The sequence below is a fragment of the Larus michahellis genome, chromosome 1 (genome assembly GCF_964199755.1).
Source record: "Larus michahellis chromosome 1, bLarMic1.1, whole genome shotgun sequence".
NCBI classification, from domain to species: domain Eukaryota; kingdom Metazoa; phylum Chordata; class Aves; order Charadriiformes; family Laridae; genus Larus; species Larus michahellis.
The window spans coordinates 188,113,757-188,130,487 of NC_133896.1; the positions used below are offsets into that span (position 1 = coordinate 188,113,757).

The 16,731-nt window shown below is 41.4% G+C and overlaps 1 protein-coding gene across 3 annotated transcripts in view; it reads right to left on the reverse strand.

Annotated features, from left to right (window-relative positions):
• Positions 1–1,336: 1,336 nt before the first annotated feature.
• The window catches only part of ELF1 (E74 like ETS transcription factor 1), a 94,053-nt gene continuing 78,658 nt past the window's right edge, over positions 1,337–16,731 (reverse strand). For all 3 annotated transcript variants that reach the window (XM_074564617.1, XM_074564628.1, XM_074564638.1), the window contains exons 7-9: positions 16,093–16,285; positions 14,525–14,992; positions 1,337–3,022 (exon numbers count right to left, since the gene is read on the reverse strand). In XM_074564617.1, the coding sequence (XP_074420718.1) occupies positions 2,407–3,022; positions 14,525–14,992; positions 16,093–16,285 (1,277 nt within the window). In that variant the 3' untranslated portion in view covers positions 1,337–2,406. The remainder of the gene's footprint in view (positions 3,023–14,524; positions 14,993–16,092; positions 16,286–16,731) is intronic.

Genomic DNA, 16,731 nt, shown 5'->3' on the forward strand with positions numbered 1-16,731 from the left:
GACTGGAGCCTAAGGGACATGGGAAGGGAGTGATTTTCATTTACTGTTTGTTACACAACCGAGTCTGCTGTTGGAGACACTGTTACCGTCTGCTGGAGATTTTCTCTGCTTCTCCAAGTGATACAAACTAAGGAGACAAATCATTTTTCCTTTGTAACGTAGTTGCATCTATGGCAAGAGGTTTTGTTGTCAAAGTTGTAACCTTAAGGAGTGATTTATTTTTTTTTTTAATTTATTTTCCAGGTTTCCAGTAAATTGGCAAAACAACATCCCTGCTTTTCAAAATGTCAGTCAAGCGTTATCACATCAGGTTTCCTAGTATTATGAAATACTTGTACTACAGGAAAAAGTCCCTATTTTAACCTGAATTAAAAAAAGCTATCCTCCCTCTCCAGTGCTTTCCTCAATCTGAAATAGCCCTCAGGATGAGAACTGTATCAGATCAGCATCCTTCATGCTTACCCGCATTCCTAGCCATATTGCCAGCCCTCCCCAGCAGCGGGGAGTGCTGCCAGATAAACAACCCCCGGTCAAGCTGGCAGCTTCGGTGTGGGTATGCCCAGCCTTCCTGAAAATGGGGTGAAACACCTGGGATTTGCAGGTGGAAGCTTGACTGCATGGGAGTCAGAGGGAAGAAACATTGACTTAAGCAGGGTGTTTTCAACTGCCAAGAAACAGGGCGGCTGTGGCAAAGAACTGCTCGTTCCATACAGTTTGTAGAGTTACATGTATTCAACTAGACCAAACTGTCTCTGCCTAGTTCTGCTCCCACTAGTTTTTCTAGTACTCATGTGCTTATCTTTAACCTTATGAACCAATCCATAAAACTCCTAACATGAATTCAATCATAGAAAGTCATATTCCCTTTAATTTTACATTCCATGAATCTTACCAGGCATCGTATTTATTTTTAATTCACCTTCTGTTGAGACATTGCAATATGCAAGGTTTTGAAGCCCTAGAAGTTTGGGCCAATGGTTGTGTTATAGGAGCTACAAAGACCTTTGCAATGAATGGCACTCCAGAATGACATTCAAAGCTTTGAATTGTTGTCTGTAACATATTGGGAAGTGACAGAAAAGGAGAAGTTTAAGTCCCATTTCTGAACTTAGCTCAACTTTCACTGGAGCTACAAAAACATACAGTACCGCTATTTCAAAGGATACCCAGGGCATGTTGGGTGTGTTGGAGTCTGTTCGGAAGTGATTTGTGAATTGCTCGTGTCCCACCACAGACCCACACTGATTAATGACACTGTCCCGTTCCTCAGTGTATTTTGGTTATTTATGATGACCATCAAAACACTACAATAATATAAAAAACATTTCAGAGTAAATACAGAAAAATGTTTTTCCACTTGATTTATTTTCATAATAAACCAATTAAAAATACAAAAGACAAGGACCCAAGGTTCAGAGGGCTCCATCATTTAAAAATTTGTCTTTAAATACAAATTCACTCTGTAATATGAATACATATAACATTAAACCTCTAAACATAATGATCTTATTTGCATCTATCAAAAATTTGTTTGGAAACAAATTAGCTGAAAAAACTTCCTTGTGACATTGAATGTACATTATTTACAATCAAAAAAAGAACTCTTAGCAGTATTAAACTCCAAATACCTGCATAAATTTATATTTCATTTCCCTCCCCCCTTACAAAATAATCTGAAGTAGAAAGCAAGATTGTTAAGCTTCATAGTTGCAAAATGGCATGAAACGCTTGCACCTGCAGTGATGCTGTTAGCTTCTGTAATTAAATATATTTGATGTTTTCATATAAAATATAGACATGGCATTGTCCAGTACTGGAATAAATGCGTACTCTCAATAGGAGTGTATATTCCATTTTGCACGCACAAAAAGCTTGTGCTGCAAAAAATGCAAGAAGATACCTGGTTATCAAAGTCTAAAACTGGTGTAAATTCACCAGTATGAAACAAGATACTTGATCATAAAAACACACGGAATGAAAAGGTCCCACTAAAAGTAACTGTTGCTTCAAAAGTTAAGTGATACACATGGATTAAACAGAAAAGGTTATAATAACATTACTGCAAGGTAAATCGGTGACAGACTGAAAAGATACAGTAAGAAGTTTGAAACTTTGGCCAACAACCTCAGGAGAAAGTCTTCATAGCATAAAAAGCATGTTCCTTCATGCCTGTATTTTGAAACATAAGTAATATATACTTTTATTTGTATGATAACATTTAGCAATTAATAGAAAATCAAAATCCATTCTAAAGCATGAATTCTAACAATTAACTGCAGAAATTAAGTAGCTTTGCAACATCTTGCTTCAGAATCAAATCATATATACATAACTGAAAAAGGTCCCATCACATTTATGAAAATAGTCATCCACAGGGTCTTTTTTTTTTTTTTTTCCTCAAATTTATTAATACGAATTGGGTTCCAATGGCTCATTTTCTTGCTTCACTTGCACGTTAGACGGGAAACCATTCGAACTGGACACTACCATCACAAACGGCTGCTGCTGGAATCTCTGCTCCGACTGCTCGGCATCATCTGATTTGTCACTGTCGTCTTCTTTTGCCACTCCTTGTCCGCCGACCTGTTTCGTTTCTGGTGCTTTAATGACTGAAGTGATCACCGTGCCCGACGGATGAGCCACCACCTGTGAGCTGCTCGGCGAAAACGTTACCACGGGGGTAGTGGCACTGAAGGATGGAGACGAAGCCATGTTGACTGTTCCATTGCAAATTGTCTGCACGCTGCTGGTGAGCACCTGCTGAACTTGTGCTGGGCTCAGCACAATGGAGGAAGGAGGCGAGACTGGCTTCTGAGACTGCAGCATGACGTTTTCTTTAAGAACCGTCATGGGTTGTGAAGTAGGAATGGCTTGTAAAATGAATTTTTGGGGCGTTGTTGCTGAGGCTGGATCCGTGCTGGCTATCACTGTTGTAAGAGGCACTGTCTGGAGTGTTACAGTATGCAGCTGCTGATTTCCAGGAGAAACAACCACTGGAACTTGAGTTGGAGTCTGTAAAGTCCTATTAAGATTAGAAAAGATTATAGGGTCAGAACACTTCCACGCTGAGTTTTGAAAAATAATTACAGATTTACTATTGAAAAATTGCTTGTCATCATAAACATTTCATTTACCCAACGGTTCCAGAAGAGGTAGCAGTCACCCTCCTAATAAAACAAGAACTGGACCTGACCCCTGATTTCAGCAACACAGTTCCCAAAGTAAAGGTACCCAGCACAAACGCTACTACCATCGCCAAACTGAACAGCCAGCCTTTGAGACGTCCTGTAGTTCATCAGAAAACCTGGAAATCACATCCAAGATCTCCTTTTCAAGCATCAACCAACATCACGAGCATGACGCGCTACATATCTGCCATCAATTTCATGAGGTACCCTAAATAATTCGTAAGTCACGAGCCTAAATAACGCGTAACTCAGGCCTCAATTCTCCTGACATCTGTATATACATTTACCTATATGTAAAAGTATCTGCACTGGAACAGTGAGTCTGGGCAGGACCTTCTCAGACTCCCAGGACACAGAGTTGTCTCTCTGCCAGGCTTGTACGCACCTTCTGGTAAAGCAACTGAACAGAATTTGCTCCCAGAACATCAGTTTAACTTAGGAATGATTCCATCAGTTTCAGGCTCACAGACTTGGGTACCACCTTACTTTCTACATACGTACAGCTGAAAGGGCAACATTAGAGAATTAACAGCCATATTGCTGAAGCACACAATTACTACAATGGACAATGGTGAATGAAGAGGTACGGCTGAAACGCATATACTCCAGTCATGCAAATCAAACCAAACCAAACAAACAAAACCCCCAAACCACAACATAGTCCTGGCGAAGCAAATGATTTCCAGGGGCGGGAAAGAGGAAGGAAAGGGTAAGTGCTTCGACACCCTCCCACAGCCTGCTGCAGCCCACCATGCCACGCTGTCTCTGACAATCTTTTTCTTTCCTTCTGTCTGCCCTGCAAAGTTCTCTCCAATCTTCCTGCTTCTCTTCAGTGGCAACGGACACAAGCTGGGACACAGGAAATTCCATCTCAACATGATGAGAAGGAACTTCTTGACTTTGAGGGTGGCAGAGCACTGGAACAGGCTGCCCAGAGAGGTGGTGGAGTCTCCGTCTCTGGAGACATTCCAAACCCGCCTGGACGCGTTCCTGTGCAACCTGCTCTAGGTGACCCTGCTCTGGCACGGGGCTTGGACTAGATGATCTCCAGAGGTCCCTTCCAACCCCTACCATTCTGTGATTCTGTTTTCTCCTGCCTGCCCACCTCCCCTTTTTCAGTCTTAAGCTCTCCCTTGTGTTTTCTTGAACATGCTTGACACTGACTGAAAACAAAAATAACTGTCTCCTCCTCCTCCTAGCTTATTTCTGCCCCTGCTGAAATCCCTTTAAATGGAAAGCAATTTTCTATCAACATTTGTACTTTCAAGTCCTTGCACGCTCTTCCTTCTGAAGCCTGGTCCTCAGCTATGCTGTAAGGGTTGCCTACTATACATCTACCATGGAATGTCCTCCTTTCTATAGTCCTTCTACCCCTGTCGTACCTATTTTTTACAGCTCTGTGAAATCCTGCTTGCCAGTGTTTAACCACTGACCAGTCAGATCAGACTCAGCATATTCAAAACTTCAACTTAAAACCATGCTCTGGCTATCATAGTTACAAAAAAAAGCTTACCAAAGCAAGACTTATGAAATGCTGAAGCCGTGGGGCAATGTGGATGCAGATGCTGCTGCTGGCAATAGTCCAATTGCACAGGGAGCTGCACTCCCCCTTCCTTAGTGCGGCAGCAGAGACAAGTGAAGGAATATTTGTAGAGGATTTCCCAGGTCCCTCTCTGCTCAGTCCTCTGGGAAAGGCCTCTAGTTGAGCTCCACAGATTGCACCAGCAAGGGCAGCGCTCCAGTAACCCAACTGGTATCGGGCTCAGGGCGCATCAGTCCTCCCCAAGCATTGTCCAGCTGCCAGTCCCTGCTGTAGGCAATCTCTTCCCCACCTCCTGTGTGGCTTGGTAATACAAGGAACAAAATCTGTATCTGTAGCTTTCTCATCCTCACAAGAAAGACAGGTTGCAGTACCCAAGAATGCTGCTATAGCAAAACAAATCCCAACCCTTGCCCATGAGGCTCCCACGTAAGTCTCATCACAGAGGCCATAATAACCAGGACACAAAATTTGATGCAACGACACCAGAGTCAATCTTGAGCTCCAGTTTCACACAACTGGAGACAGCTCATGGAAATGGGGGCTGGATGGAGGTGAAGCACCAGCTAGAGCTTGGTGCTGCACAGCAAATACCAGCAACCAAACTTAAAGTGCAAGGCTCAGAATGACAGCACCAAAGCTCACACCAAGTCTGCTGAGGGTTATCAGTGCTAACTTCCCCACCTCCCCCCCCCCCACTCCCCGCTATCAATTCCCCCCTGGCACCTTGATAGGAAAATCACAAGTGTCTGTGTCAGAAGTAGTAACAGGATGAGGGCATCCACTAGCTTTAAAAAAAAACAAAAACAAAAACAACCAACAAAACTACCTACAGTTAAACAAGCTTGCAGTAAAATCGCAATGTCATATAGATACAGTTCAACCCAGGAAAGTCTACAGAAAACAGCAATGCAAGTGGAACAGCTAAGAAGGAAAGACAACTGACACTTGCCATCAGAAAAGCATTAAAAATATCAGAGTAGATACCAAGCCAGCTCTTAACCCATGAAGAAATTTACTTGAGCCTGAAGGATTAAGACCAACTCAACTGTAGCAGTTTTGAAAGCAGCAGCTGAAGCTGCTAGCCTGTGCTGGTATGCCATCCAAGTATTTCTTTGAAGCTACTTTCTTGCTCTTTAGCCATTTTGTTTTAAAACAAAACAGTAAAAATAAAAGCTTCTAGCCGCTAAATGGCTGTAAAGGACAACCTCAAGAAGTGTGAACTGGATCTCATCAGTGCAGAAGGTATTCTGCAAAGCAGTATGAGCAACAGCTCTGAGAGGACCGAACCAGAGTCTCAGCAGACTGTAATTAGTATTTGCATATTGATATTACACCAATTTATTTCTTGTGAAAGCATGTCCCAGACCTGTAAATCATACTGTGACTAGCAGTTTACTCCAGATGCTCTGTCTTCTCCATCAGTCAAGATACATACATATGATACGCATACATAAACATGTATACACACATATATGTATACACACTCACCGAGTGTGAACTTGCTCCAGAGAAAGCATGCAGCAGATGTCTGTACAAGCACAGGATTAAGTAGCACACAGCACCATAAATACAAATTGTTATTTATGCTAATGGTGGCCAAGCAAGACATTTGCCTTAATTGGTAAGACTACAGACAACTGAGTCTGTTTACACACTAAAAATTTACCTGCTCAAACTATTTGCTTTGAACATCATTGAAAACAATACAGGTTTGATTAATTGTTTTGCCTGTTTAAAAAAAACCAAAGCAAAACCACATTACTTCAGGTGATCTGCTAACACTGGGCTACATTATTTTAGGTGCTTTAAACTGTGTATTTTGCTATGCGTCTGATGCTTCACCATCAATTTGTTCACACCCTTCTTACTCTAAGGTACAAATCTATTGGGTGAATAAAAGTTCCTGCAGAGGTTACAAAAAGAACAAGAACATTGAGCAACAGTGATGAAAAGGAAACGCTGCCATAAAACATTCTGGTTACAACTGAGAAAAGAATGACAAAAATTCTGAAGTCATTTTAGCTTGGCAGAAAATGATCATCTATGTCGTGGTCCACTTGGTATTACTCTTAACAGCCTGGAATTGTGCAATATCGTATTAGCTCATCAAGAGGTAACTAGTGATAAAGCAAACAATAAGTGACAGGCAGGAAAAACAGCTTTATTCACGGTAATTTATGTTAAATTTATTAAATGGAGAAAGAAGATACAAAAAAAACCCCAACCCACTGAAGCTATAAGGCAAGGTAAAACAAGTATTTCACAGCACAATAAGAAAATAAAACAGGGCAATATTAAGAAATACATAAAGAGAGAGGTAACAGAGGAGAATTCCCTCTCCAACATACACATTGTTCAACCTACAGCTATAAGGTAAAGGATGGCCTTGAGATAAACGGGCGGATTTCCAGGGACTTTCCCCATTTGTTCAACTAACTGGTTGCAAACAACTCATTTAGTCAAGCCAGGAAGAGCGAGGGAGGTGAAGGGGTGGGATATGCCTGTTAGAACCACTTCAGATGCCTGAGTTGAGAGGCAATCTCTTTTGAGGGACTATGGGAAGCATCAGGAGCTCTACTGTCACTGCAAACTGCTCCACAGCTGCGCTCGTGTACATCATCCTCACAGTCGCCAACAATCTTGTTGATACTGCACCCCAGCGTATCACTGTCATGGCCACTGGCCCTTTTACAGCACAAGCCACGTGGACGGGAGCTGCTAAGCAGTGTAGGGGGAGATGCCCACATGAGGTAAAAATGCACTTGATGCCTTCATACCCAGTCTGAACACCGTCTCCTCCAAAGGTAAGGCAGAACTTGCCTGTTCTTGTCTAGCTCTTTGCCTAGACAAGATAATGTCTTACAGAGGTTAAGATAATCTCTAAAGGAAAGAGACAGAGGACTTAACTCTCAAGTCTAGCGTCCTTTTTACTGACCCAACACAGTCTTACAGTCTTCTTTCCAGAATTTTTCAAAACTGCACACTCGCCTGAATTAAAAATCAGAAACTTTGCTACTAACAGAGACATGCAGAAACCCCACCTCTTTCGACAGTGGCAAAGACACGTAAAGAGAACTCCTGTGGATAGTTTGTCATTGCGCAGAAACAAAACTGACATTTCTAGAAGACTCTGAAGTCCCTTCTGCCGTAAGCAACCTTCTTCCTACCTACCACAGAAATTAAATCAGAAATGGGCTGAAGAAAAGGTCTTCTCAGCTGCAGGAAAATCCAATCAAAACATCTGGTTACAACCAAAGTCTTTGCTCTGATAGAAATTGTCCCTATTGACCTTATTTGGCATACAAGTATCTAAAGGGTGGGTTGAAGGAGGATGGAGCCAGACTCTTTTCAGTGGTTCCCAGTAACAGGACGAGGGGTAACGGGCACAAGCTGGAACACAGGAAGTTCCAATCAAATATGAGAAAAAACTTCTTTACGGTGAGGGTGGCAGAGCACTGGAACAGGCTGCCCAGGGAGGTTGTGGAGTCCCCTTCTCTGGAGACTTTCAAGACCCGCCTGGATGCAGTCCTGAGGGATGTGCTCTAGGCAATCCTGCTTTAGCAGGGGAGTTGGACTAGGTGACCTCTAGAGGTCCCTTCCAACTCTGAAGATTCTGTGATTCTGTGATACCTATAGCAATGGCAGAGGAGTGATGGGCCACAACATTAGTTGATATCATGCAGATCTGACACTCATTCTTACTCAGGGAAAAAAGACTGAAAGCAGATGGTCAATGCAAAATCTCAGTAGGACGGTCCCAGACTGCCTCCCTGTGTCTCTGTGGTTATGCAAGCTTGAGTAAAACCAATATAGATAGGGTGTAAAAGTATGATTACAGAACATAACAGCGACATTCACTGCAGAACTTACACAAGCTAACGCCTATACATGGCACAAGATGAAGACACTTCATTTGAAATAGCAGCTGTAATCACATTTTCAGAGTTGATAAACTCAGGCTAGCCAAATCTGTCTGTTTTTCAGCATCAGCGTAGCTGCAGTCAGACCACCAATACATCACAGCCTGGACACCGAAACAGATTATGGAACAATAGCAGAAAGCGTATATGTTTGCTTGGGGTAGACATGACTTTCAAAGGTAATTCCCTCTGCTTATTGGGACAATCCCTTGTGTTAGCATATTGTTGGCTTTATCATTGTTCTCACACAGAATGCTCATGCCCAGAAAAAACATGATTCACTTTCAGCTACTTCCTTCTCCTCTTGAACAAGGATCTTGCCACTGTGGTCCACGCTTGTGTCACCTTCAGGATGCATTATTGCAACATTTTCTACCCCAAAAGCTGGAAAAAGGTCAAGCTGAAAGCTGTGGCTGATTCATCATGTAGCAGTTCTCTGGTTCAGAAGGGAACACGCAGAGCATATCCCACTGGTCCCCTGTGGACCCCAGCTACAGAGCAGAGTCACGATACTGGTCTTCTAACATTCTCTGTCCATGCTATAAAAACAACAACTTGAAAATACAGAAAAGTAAAAATAAACTGAATTTTGATAGAAATATTGTGTTTGAAACCTTAAGTCCACTAAAGCATTACACAGGATCTGTCAGTAGTCAGCTAATTGCAAGTTTCTTGGTATACAGAGCTGCCAGCTAGAAGACTCGGCTATGTCCCGTACAGTCAAGAAGAAACAGAGACATGAAATTTTAAATTACTCACAATATGGTCTTCTCTGAACCATTAGTAACATGAGAACCTCTTTTGACTCCATCCAGAAGACACTCCACCTTGAATCACTACTACTCTAGATTAAAGGTAAATGAAAAGGCATGTCTCTACCTGCAGCCCTAATCATTTAAGGGAGCAATTTAATTGCCCCAATGCAGGCACCTTAGAGCCCTGTATGATGTCCTAGATTCTCCACAACAAGGTAAGTCCCTAACCTTACATGAAATGTACACTTTCTAGAGCAACAGAAGGGATGCCCTTTATGCTCAGAATGACTCGAGGAGCATGGAGCTGAATCCAAGGCCTACTTCAGTGCCTCTGAATTCCAAGCTAAAACACAATTACTCCAATAAACCAGGTATTCTGGTTAACCTGTATCAGTTATTCTAGTTTAAACAGAACAATTTTACAAGCACTAAAATCAAACACTTATTTTTTTTTTTCTTCCTTAAAAAAGATGGCTCATCGGAAAAAGTGAGAAATAAATCATCTCATCCAGAGAGGCATTTTTATTTTTGTCCTATCACTGGAAACACGTGGTGCCAAATTCAGCTCCCAGTTACACGACTGGAGACTGCAGTAACTGTCCTTGCATCCACCGAGCCAGAGTGATTAGATCTGCAGAACAGCAGTGAGTTTGCAATTCCAAATATTCCCACTGGTGATACTAGATGTCTTCCCTGGTCCACCAAATCCAGTTTACGTGACCTGACCCCACTCCTGCCCCGTTTCCCAGCTTGGGTTAGCACCACATCACCGCCTTTTCGTTTAACCACTAGCGACGAAGAAGAGCCATATTCCCCTGACCACTTCTTGTCTCCTGCATACAGCAGCACCAGAACTTGTATAAAAAGCCCCTTAGAAGCCATCCAGAAAGACAAGACCTTTCCACTTTGGAGTACGACACTACCCTCCCCTCAAAAGTGCACAAAAACTCTACAAGAGCTTTGTGCAGCTATAAATGAAGCCACTGCCTGTCTCCTGCAAAGAGCCAACCCCTGATTTTCACTGTCCCTTTCTTTGAGAAACACAAAAAGGCCTTGTGGAATGGCTGCCACACACACTCCCAGCAATGCTCTAGGAGTAGGCTTTACCAGGCAATGCCACCTAGCGCAGGGGAGGATGGTGACACGAGCCCTTCATCACATTACACAGAATCACAGAATGGTAGGGTTGGAAGGGACCTCTGGAGATCATCTAGTCCAACCCTCCTGCCAGAGCAGGGTCACCTACAGCAGGCTGCACAGGAACACGTCCAGACGGGTTTTGAATGCCTCCAGAGGCGGAGACTCCACCACCTCTCTGGGCAGCCTGTTCCAGTGCTCTGCCACCCTCAAAGTAAAGAAGTTCCTCCTCACATTAAATGGAACTTCCTAGGTTCAAGTTTGTGCCCATTACCTCTTGTCCTGTCACTGGGCACCACTGAAATATGATTCTTTTCCAAATTTCTTAGCAGAGAAGATGCATGTTCAGACTTCTGCTATGAAGGATATGGTTAAGTGTCAAGAAGGCAGTTGTTTTGACCTCAAAAATCCTCAATGTTTTCTCTATAGCATGTGGTTAATCACATAAATTTTTTTCTTCTCACAACACAACAGAAGCAAATCGCTGCAGAGAGAAGAACACTTATTTCCGTGAAGAAGACGGGAGAACATTTATATTAACGAAACTTTAGAAGCTACATTGCGTCAAGATAAATTAGATGGGTCCAAGATGTTCATGCTTAAAGGCAGAGCCCAACCACTAACCAATATGCATCAGAAAAACTTCTGAGGATCATTCCCAAACCCTGGTTGCCCTGACTCCAAAATGACTTTGACTATCTACATGCTCCAACCTCTGAAGAGAAACTGGCAAGCAATGTTGCTATTTGTCCTCATGCTTCCTTGTAAAACGGCTATAAAGTGACTCCAGCCACAATCCCGCAGAGAGTGTGCATACATCAGAAGGTTTGTCAGCTCTTACTCTATAATGGCAATTGTACGTGCTGTACATTTTCAAATCATGTAGACCACTTATTTCATCCCTTATGGAAACCCCACTGCAGCAATTCAGACTGTGTACACAAACACGTTCAGCTGCTACAGATTTATGGCTGCTTGAACAAGCAAACCCAAAATCCAGTTCCTTTGTTTTAGCCTTATTATAAAACAAGACCTAAAACATATGCTCAAAAAAATATTCCATGTGCCCTTCTACCTCACAGAACTATTTTAAGTCTGCATTTTGAAACTGAGCCGAAAAGTATCTGTCATAAACTGTATTTTGAGAGTCACTGCCCATTCCATACTGCACAGGACTTATCACCACCTTGGTCTGCAGACTGGCACATAAAATCTGGGTTGTGTTTTTTATTTTCACTCTAACTGCTCAGACACCTCAGTACATTCTTTCTTAATTAGCAGTGCCTCTATACCATTCAGTAATTACATACTATACTGAAAAGATCCGATGGGTCTTTTTTTTTTTCCCCCCCCTTCATCTGAGACACTTTGTCATCCTGGCTAAGAGAAGTGCAATTGAAGACTTCGTGTAATAATGTTTTAAGTTCCAAACACGGGATTAGAACCGATGCAATACAGAACTCTATGGCTTTAAGGCTTTTACTTCCTTGGAACTTACACATCTATCATCTCTACTACTTTTTTCCCCTTAGCTTATTGCCCAAAGTCTGATTGTGAAATGCCATAATGCAATAATTGGATGTCATAATGTCACTGAGAAACTTCCCAAATGTTCGCCTGGACTTCTTGCCTGCCTGCCTTATTAGGTCTTACAGATACTTCTGTTTATTACCATTTTTTATACCATCTATACTATAGTTATTGGTTTTGATATATAATCTAGTGTAGGTCTAAGACTAGAGCTATTTAACTCTGCAAATTGCAGATCTTTCCCCCTATTAATGTTTAATAGCATTATTCTACTGAGTTAAATGATACTGTATAGCTTCAATTATGTCTGTACTTGTTTCCTTTCACTATATTGCCCCAGTCAATTTCTACACGTAATTAAATCCTTCATCAACTCTGAAATCATAGCATTGCACTGTACAGAGTAGCTTCATGCCTAAGCTTTAAAAACTGACAAGACATCACCTTGATGCAGACTCCTATTAATTTTCTAAATTCATTCCAAAACCGGTTCTTTTCCTCGGGGGGGGGTGGGGGGGGGGTGGGGTGGGGTGGGGGGGTGTGGGGTGGTGGTGTCAAATTCTTCATAATTATCTTTCAGTAAACTTCCGATCAAATATAATCCTTCCCTCCCCTATCTGCATCTTGAACTAATTCTAGTTGGTTAGAACAATAAACAAAACTCAATTGCATTCCAAATAATGCATTTCAAAATTAAAAGACAAATGAAAACAGATATTGTCTACTTAAAAATGGTAACTCTTTCCATTTTATTTTACAGTGCCTACCAGTAACTATGAAAAATATTTTTGCTTTCATGGTCCCATGTATTTATTCCCTTGCAGCCTTTACTAACCAATGAATTTCTCTTTTCCGTGTGAATTTTTCATGTTGCAGCGTGAATGAAAACATTTCATAATCTTTAAGGGAAACTTTAAAAAAAGCAGGATTCAAACTAGGAAGACTAGGGATAATTTTAAAGTTCGGGGGTTTTGTACCCCAAGTAAAGAAAAGATAATATAACTTTTTTTCTTGATTGAAGCTGCATTCTGGGTTTGTCATTTCCTGTATATAAATCTTCAGCTTCCTCAACTACTCAGTTATCTCCTAAAGCGTTTCTTATTGATTCTATTGTATCAGTCACCAGAGGCTGATCTAAACAGTTTCAGTCGTTCTTTCAGTTCTTCTGAAAAATCTCTTACTGCTGTTCTGGACTTTCCTTTTATGTAAGTGGAGTTTTAATAACCAACTAGCTTTTACAGCATCCCCCTCGTAGCAGAGATGAGAGGGCAAAACTTATTCTTTGGAAACAAAGAAATTATTTGGTCTCATTACTTTCTGACAAAATTGTGTGGTCAACCCCAGATAGTCAGCACCATTCCAAATCTATTGGTGGCTCTGGATGTAATTTTCAAAGGAAAGAATAGAAGGAGGGAGTAGGAAATAACATTATTGCCATTTTGCAGCACAAAGTTATACCCATTATAATGGTGATGTTAACAGAACAAATCTCAAAAAAATGCGATGCTCATAATTCATTAAGAATGTGCAGCTTCTGAATTATATCCTGAAATAGCTTTAAGGTCCTGAATCACAATATACAACTCTGACGTTCCTGTGAGGAACCTAGATTACAAGAACGTAAATTTGGTTTTGGTCTTTTGTAGTCAGTGGAGATGAACAAGCTCCATCAGGGGACGCCCTCAGGCTACGATAAAACCAGGCTTAAATAATTGTTTTTAAAGCTTCTTCAATTAGGGTGCTGCTGCTAACGAGTAAGTGCAAAAGAGTCATGATGCTTAAACCCTGTGTAGCATTAGCCAGTTGACTGACAAATTAAGCATGGAAGCATGACTATCTCCCAAAATAGTCTGCAGATACCCAGCTCCCACGAGATTATTCTGTTAATTGTTTTCTGAAATCAAAAGAACATGCTCTTGTAACTGCAGCAAAATGCTAGCATAACACCGAGCTTTCCCTTGTTGTAACTGGGGACAATACAAAAGATGAAAGAGATGACAAAAAATTCTTAGGAAGAAAAATTAAGAAGCAAGAAGGAAAAATCTTTTTGAAGGGGTCATACAGACACACCATGTATAATTCAAAAGTGAAGACACCAGTCAGTGAAAAAGCAGAGCCATGAAATTACTGCCTCTGCTGTGGTTCAGAACTGACGATACCAATTTGAAAGGGAAGTTAGGTACTTTTCCTCTCTAAAGGACTTGCATCAGGCCTGATACCAGAGGAAAAATGCGCTTCCCTCCACCAAAGGCAGAGCATTTATGAGTGTACACGTCGCAGTATGCTGTAGTACCTCCCAATTCCTAGGATCAGCCACAAAGACAACGTTTCGCTTCAACCAAGCTGGGAGACGAGCGTTTTTTGGAAGCACAACAAAGAATCTAGTCTATCTAGCCATCATCCAGGGCATTTATTATTATTCACACGTTTATTTTCCGTACATTTTCTTACCTTATATTCTGAACTGAGGGATTTAACGTTTCATCCGAAACATTACTGGCTACAGCAGCATGTCCTTCTGTGAGGGACTGCAATGGCTGCATTACGTGAACTGTCCGAAAAAGCTGAGTGGGATGTACTGGCTGCGGAGATTGCATTGTCCTCAAAACTTCTGAAGTCAAGCCAGGTGTCTGCTGCTGTACAACCTCTACGTGCTCCTTCAGCTTAGCAGGCTTTGAGTTTCCTGTTTTTAGCACTGTGGTCGATCCTCCCTTTGTTCCCGCGTTTGCAGACGCTCTAGATCTGCTTGACTGGTTTCTATTGGCCACAGGAGTTGAGAGCAGAGTTGAATCTGAGGGTTCAGTGCTAGGGCTCGCATCTTCATCATCTATGTAGACAAGATCTTTTGGCATTTCTTTAAATTGATATACTAGGCGCTGACCTTCTACTTTAGCCAGTATTCCTCTTTGGTAATAGTATCTGTTTAAAGTGTACACACATCAAGTTACAAAGTGTTTTTTGACCAAAAAAACCAAACAAAAACAAACACAAAAAAGGCACCAAACCCCCCAGAAAATAAGACCAGCAAGTAAACGACATTTTAAGTGCCTAGGTTCTTCATTATAAAGGAGCAGCCAGTTTAGTAGCGTATTTTTATCACAAACAACTTTCTTTTACTGGTATTTCTTGTCACCTTTTAATTTCAACTTCAGATAACTCTGAGGAGAAGAGAAGAACTCCATGACTTGGCAGCTCTGCTATCAACTCATACTCTTTAAAAGTTGCATGAAACTTGTAATCCTCCTCTTGACTCATACAGTTCTTTCAGTTACCTGAATTTATGGTAACGAGTAAGCAAAGGCAGACATTTTAGCTACAACAAAGCAAAGGGAATAGAACAGGAGAGCGCTACTACTGCTACATTTACGAATTATATGGCACTTTGAAATGACACACACTGAAGTGAGAGGTGAAGGGAAATAAAAAGAAATGCACAGCTGCTCAGTTGGACAATTATCAATCAGCAGGTAAGACCGAAATGTTGTGGATGTCTGCTTATTATGTAGTCTTTTATGTATGAGAAAAATCCCAGCCTGGTAGGCAGAGGCACGTGATAAGATGCTTTAAAAATGTCTGTACACGCAAGTTCAGAGAAGAGCCACCAGACCTTAATTCTAAAACTATATTTTTCACTGGAAATGGGATCATTTGCAACAAGTAGAAATGATTTCATTAATACCCCTGAATTTAGCATTTTTTTGGAGAAAAGAGATTCAAATTTTATGTAAAAGGCTTGCCCCACTTGGAATCTTCAGTCTCTTACATCGTCTGGCTGACTGTGAAGATGCAGTTTTTGCAGCAGTACTGAAAATGTCTGAGCTGAGACTGAAGGTGACTGATTTGGGGTTGAGGTTAGTAAGGGTTTCTCTTACTTAGCTAATTTATTTTGCTGAAATAACTTAATTTCCCGAATGGATAGAGTGTTAACTCTTTTCTGTTGTCACACGACTTAGATGAGGCAGTTAATGCATGCAAACACTAAGGCAACAATATCAGTCTATTATTAAAAATGCACATACCTGAGAGCTCTACCCATTGTTTCGTAATTCATGTCAGGTTTGTTTTTGTGTTTTCCCCATAACCTGGACACAGCCTTGGAATCTACCAGTTTGAAAATGCCCTTCTCTCTTTGAGTCCATTTGATATATTTAGGACACGTAGCTTTGTCCTGGAGCAGTGCTAGTAAGAACTCCCAGAGATAAATTGTATTTCCTAAAATAAAAGTATTTCAGGACACAGAAAAAGAAAAAAAAAACAAGCATTAGTTGACCACATTTTATTAACAATGTAAATAATCTAAGAATTAAGAAGCTGGTTTTGTTACAAATACACTGTAATAGATCATCACGACTAGGAAATAGTGATGGAAAGGCACGGGAAGGGACTCTTAGTTACTATAATCTGGGTGCCCAAACACCCTTGCCACTGTCTGTAACCCACGGAATCAGGTACCAGTCAACCTACGGTCACCCCGATCCAACCACCAACGTTAGACAGCGTTAGTCACCTATGGGACACTTCCCTCCAGCCTAATCCAGTTACAGAAGCCGTCACTACTGCTTTGCCTCGAATAGGAACATGTTCAGGTCCATTCTCTGAAAATGCCGGAAATAAAGCCCTTGCTTAAACACTTTGCTGAACTGAGATGAGTGTTATAA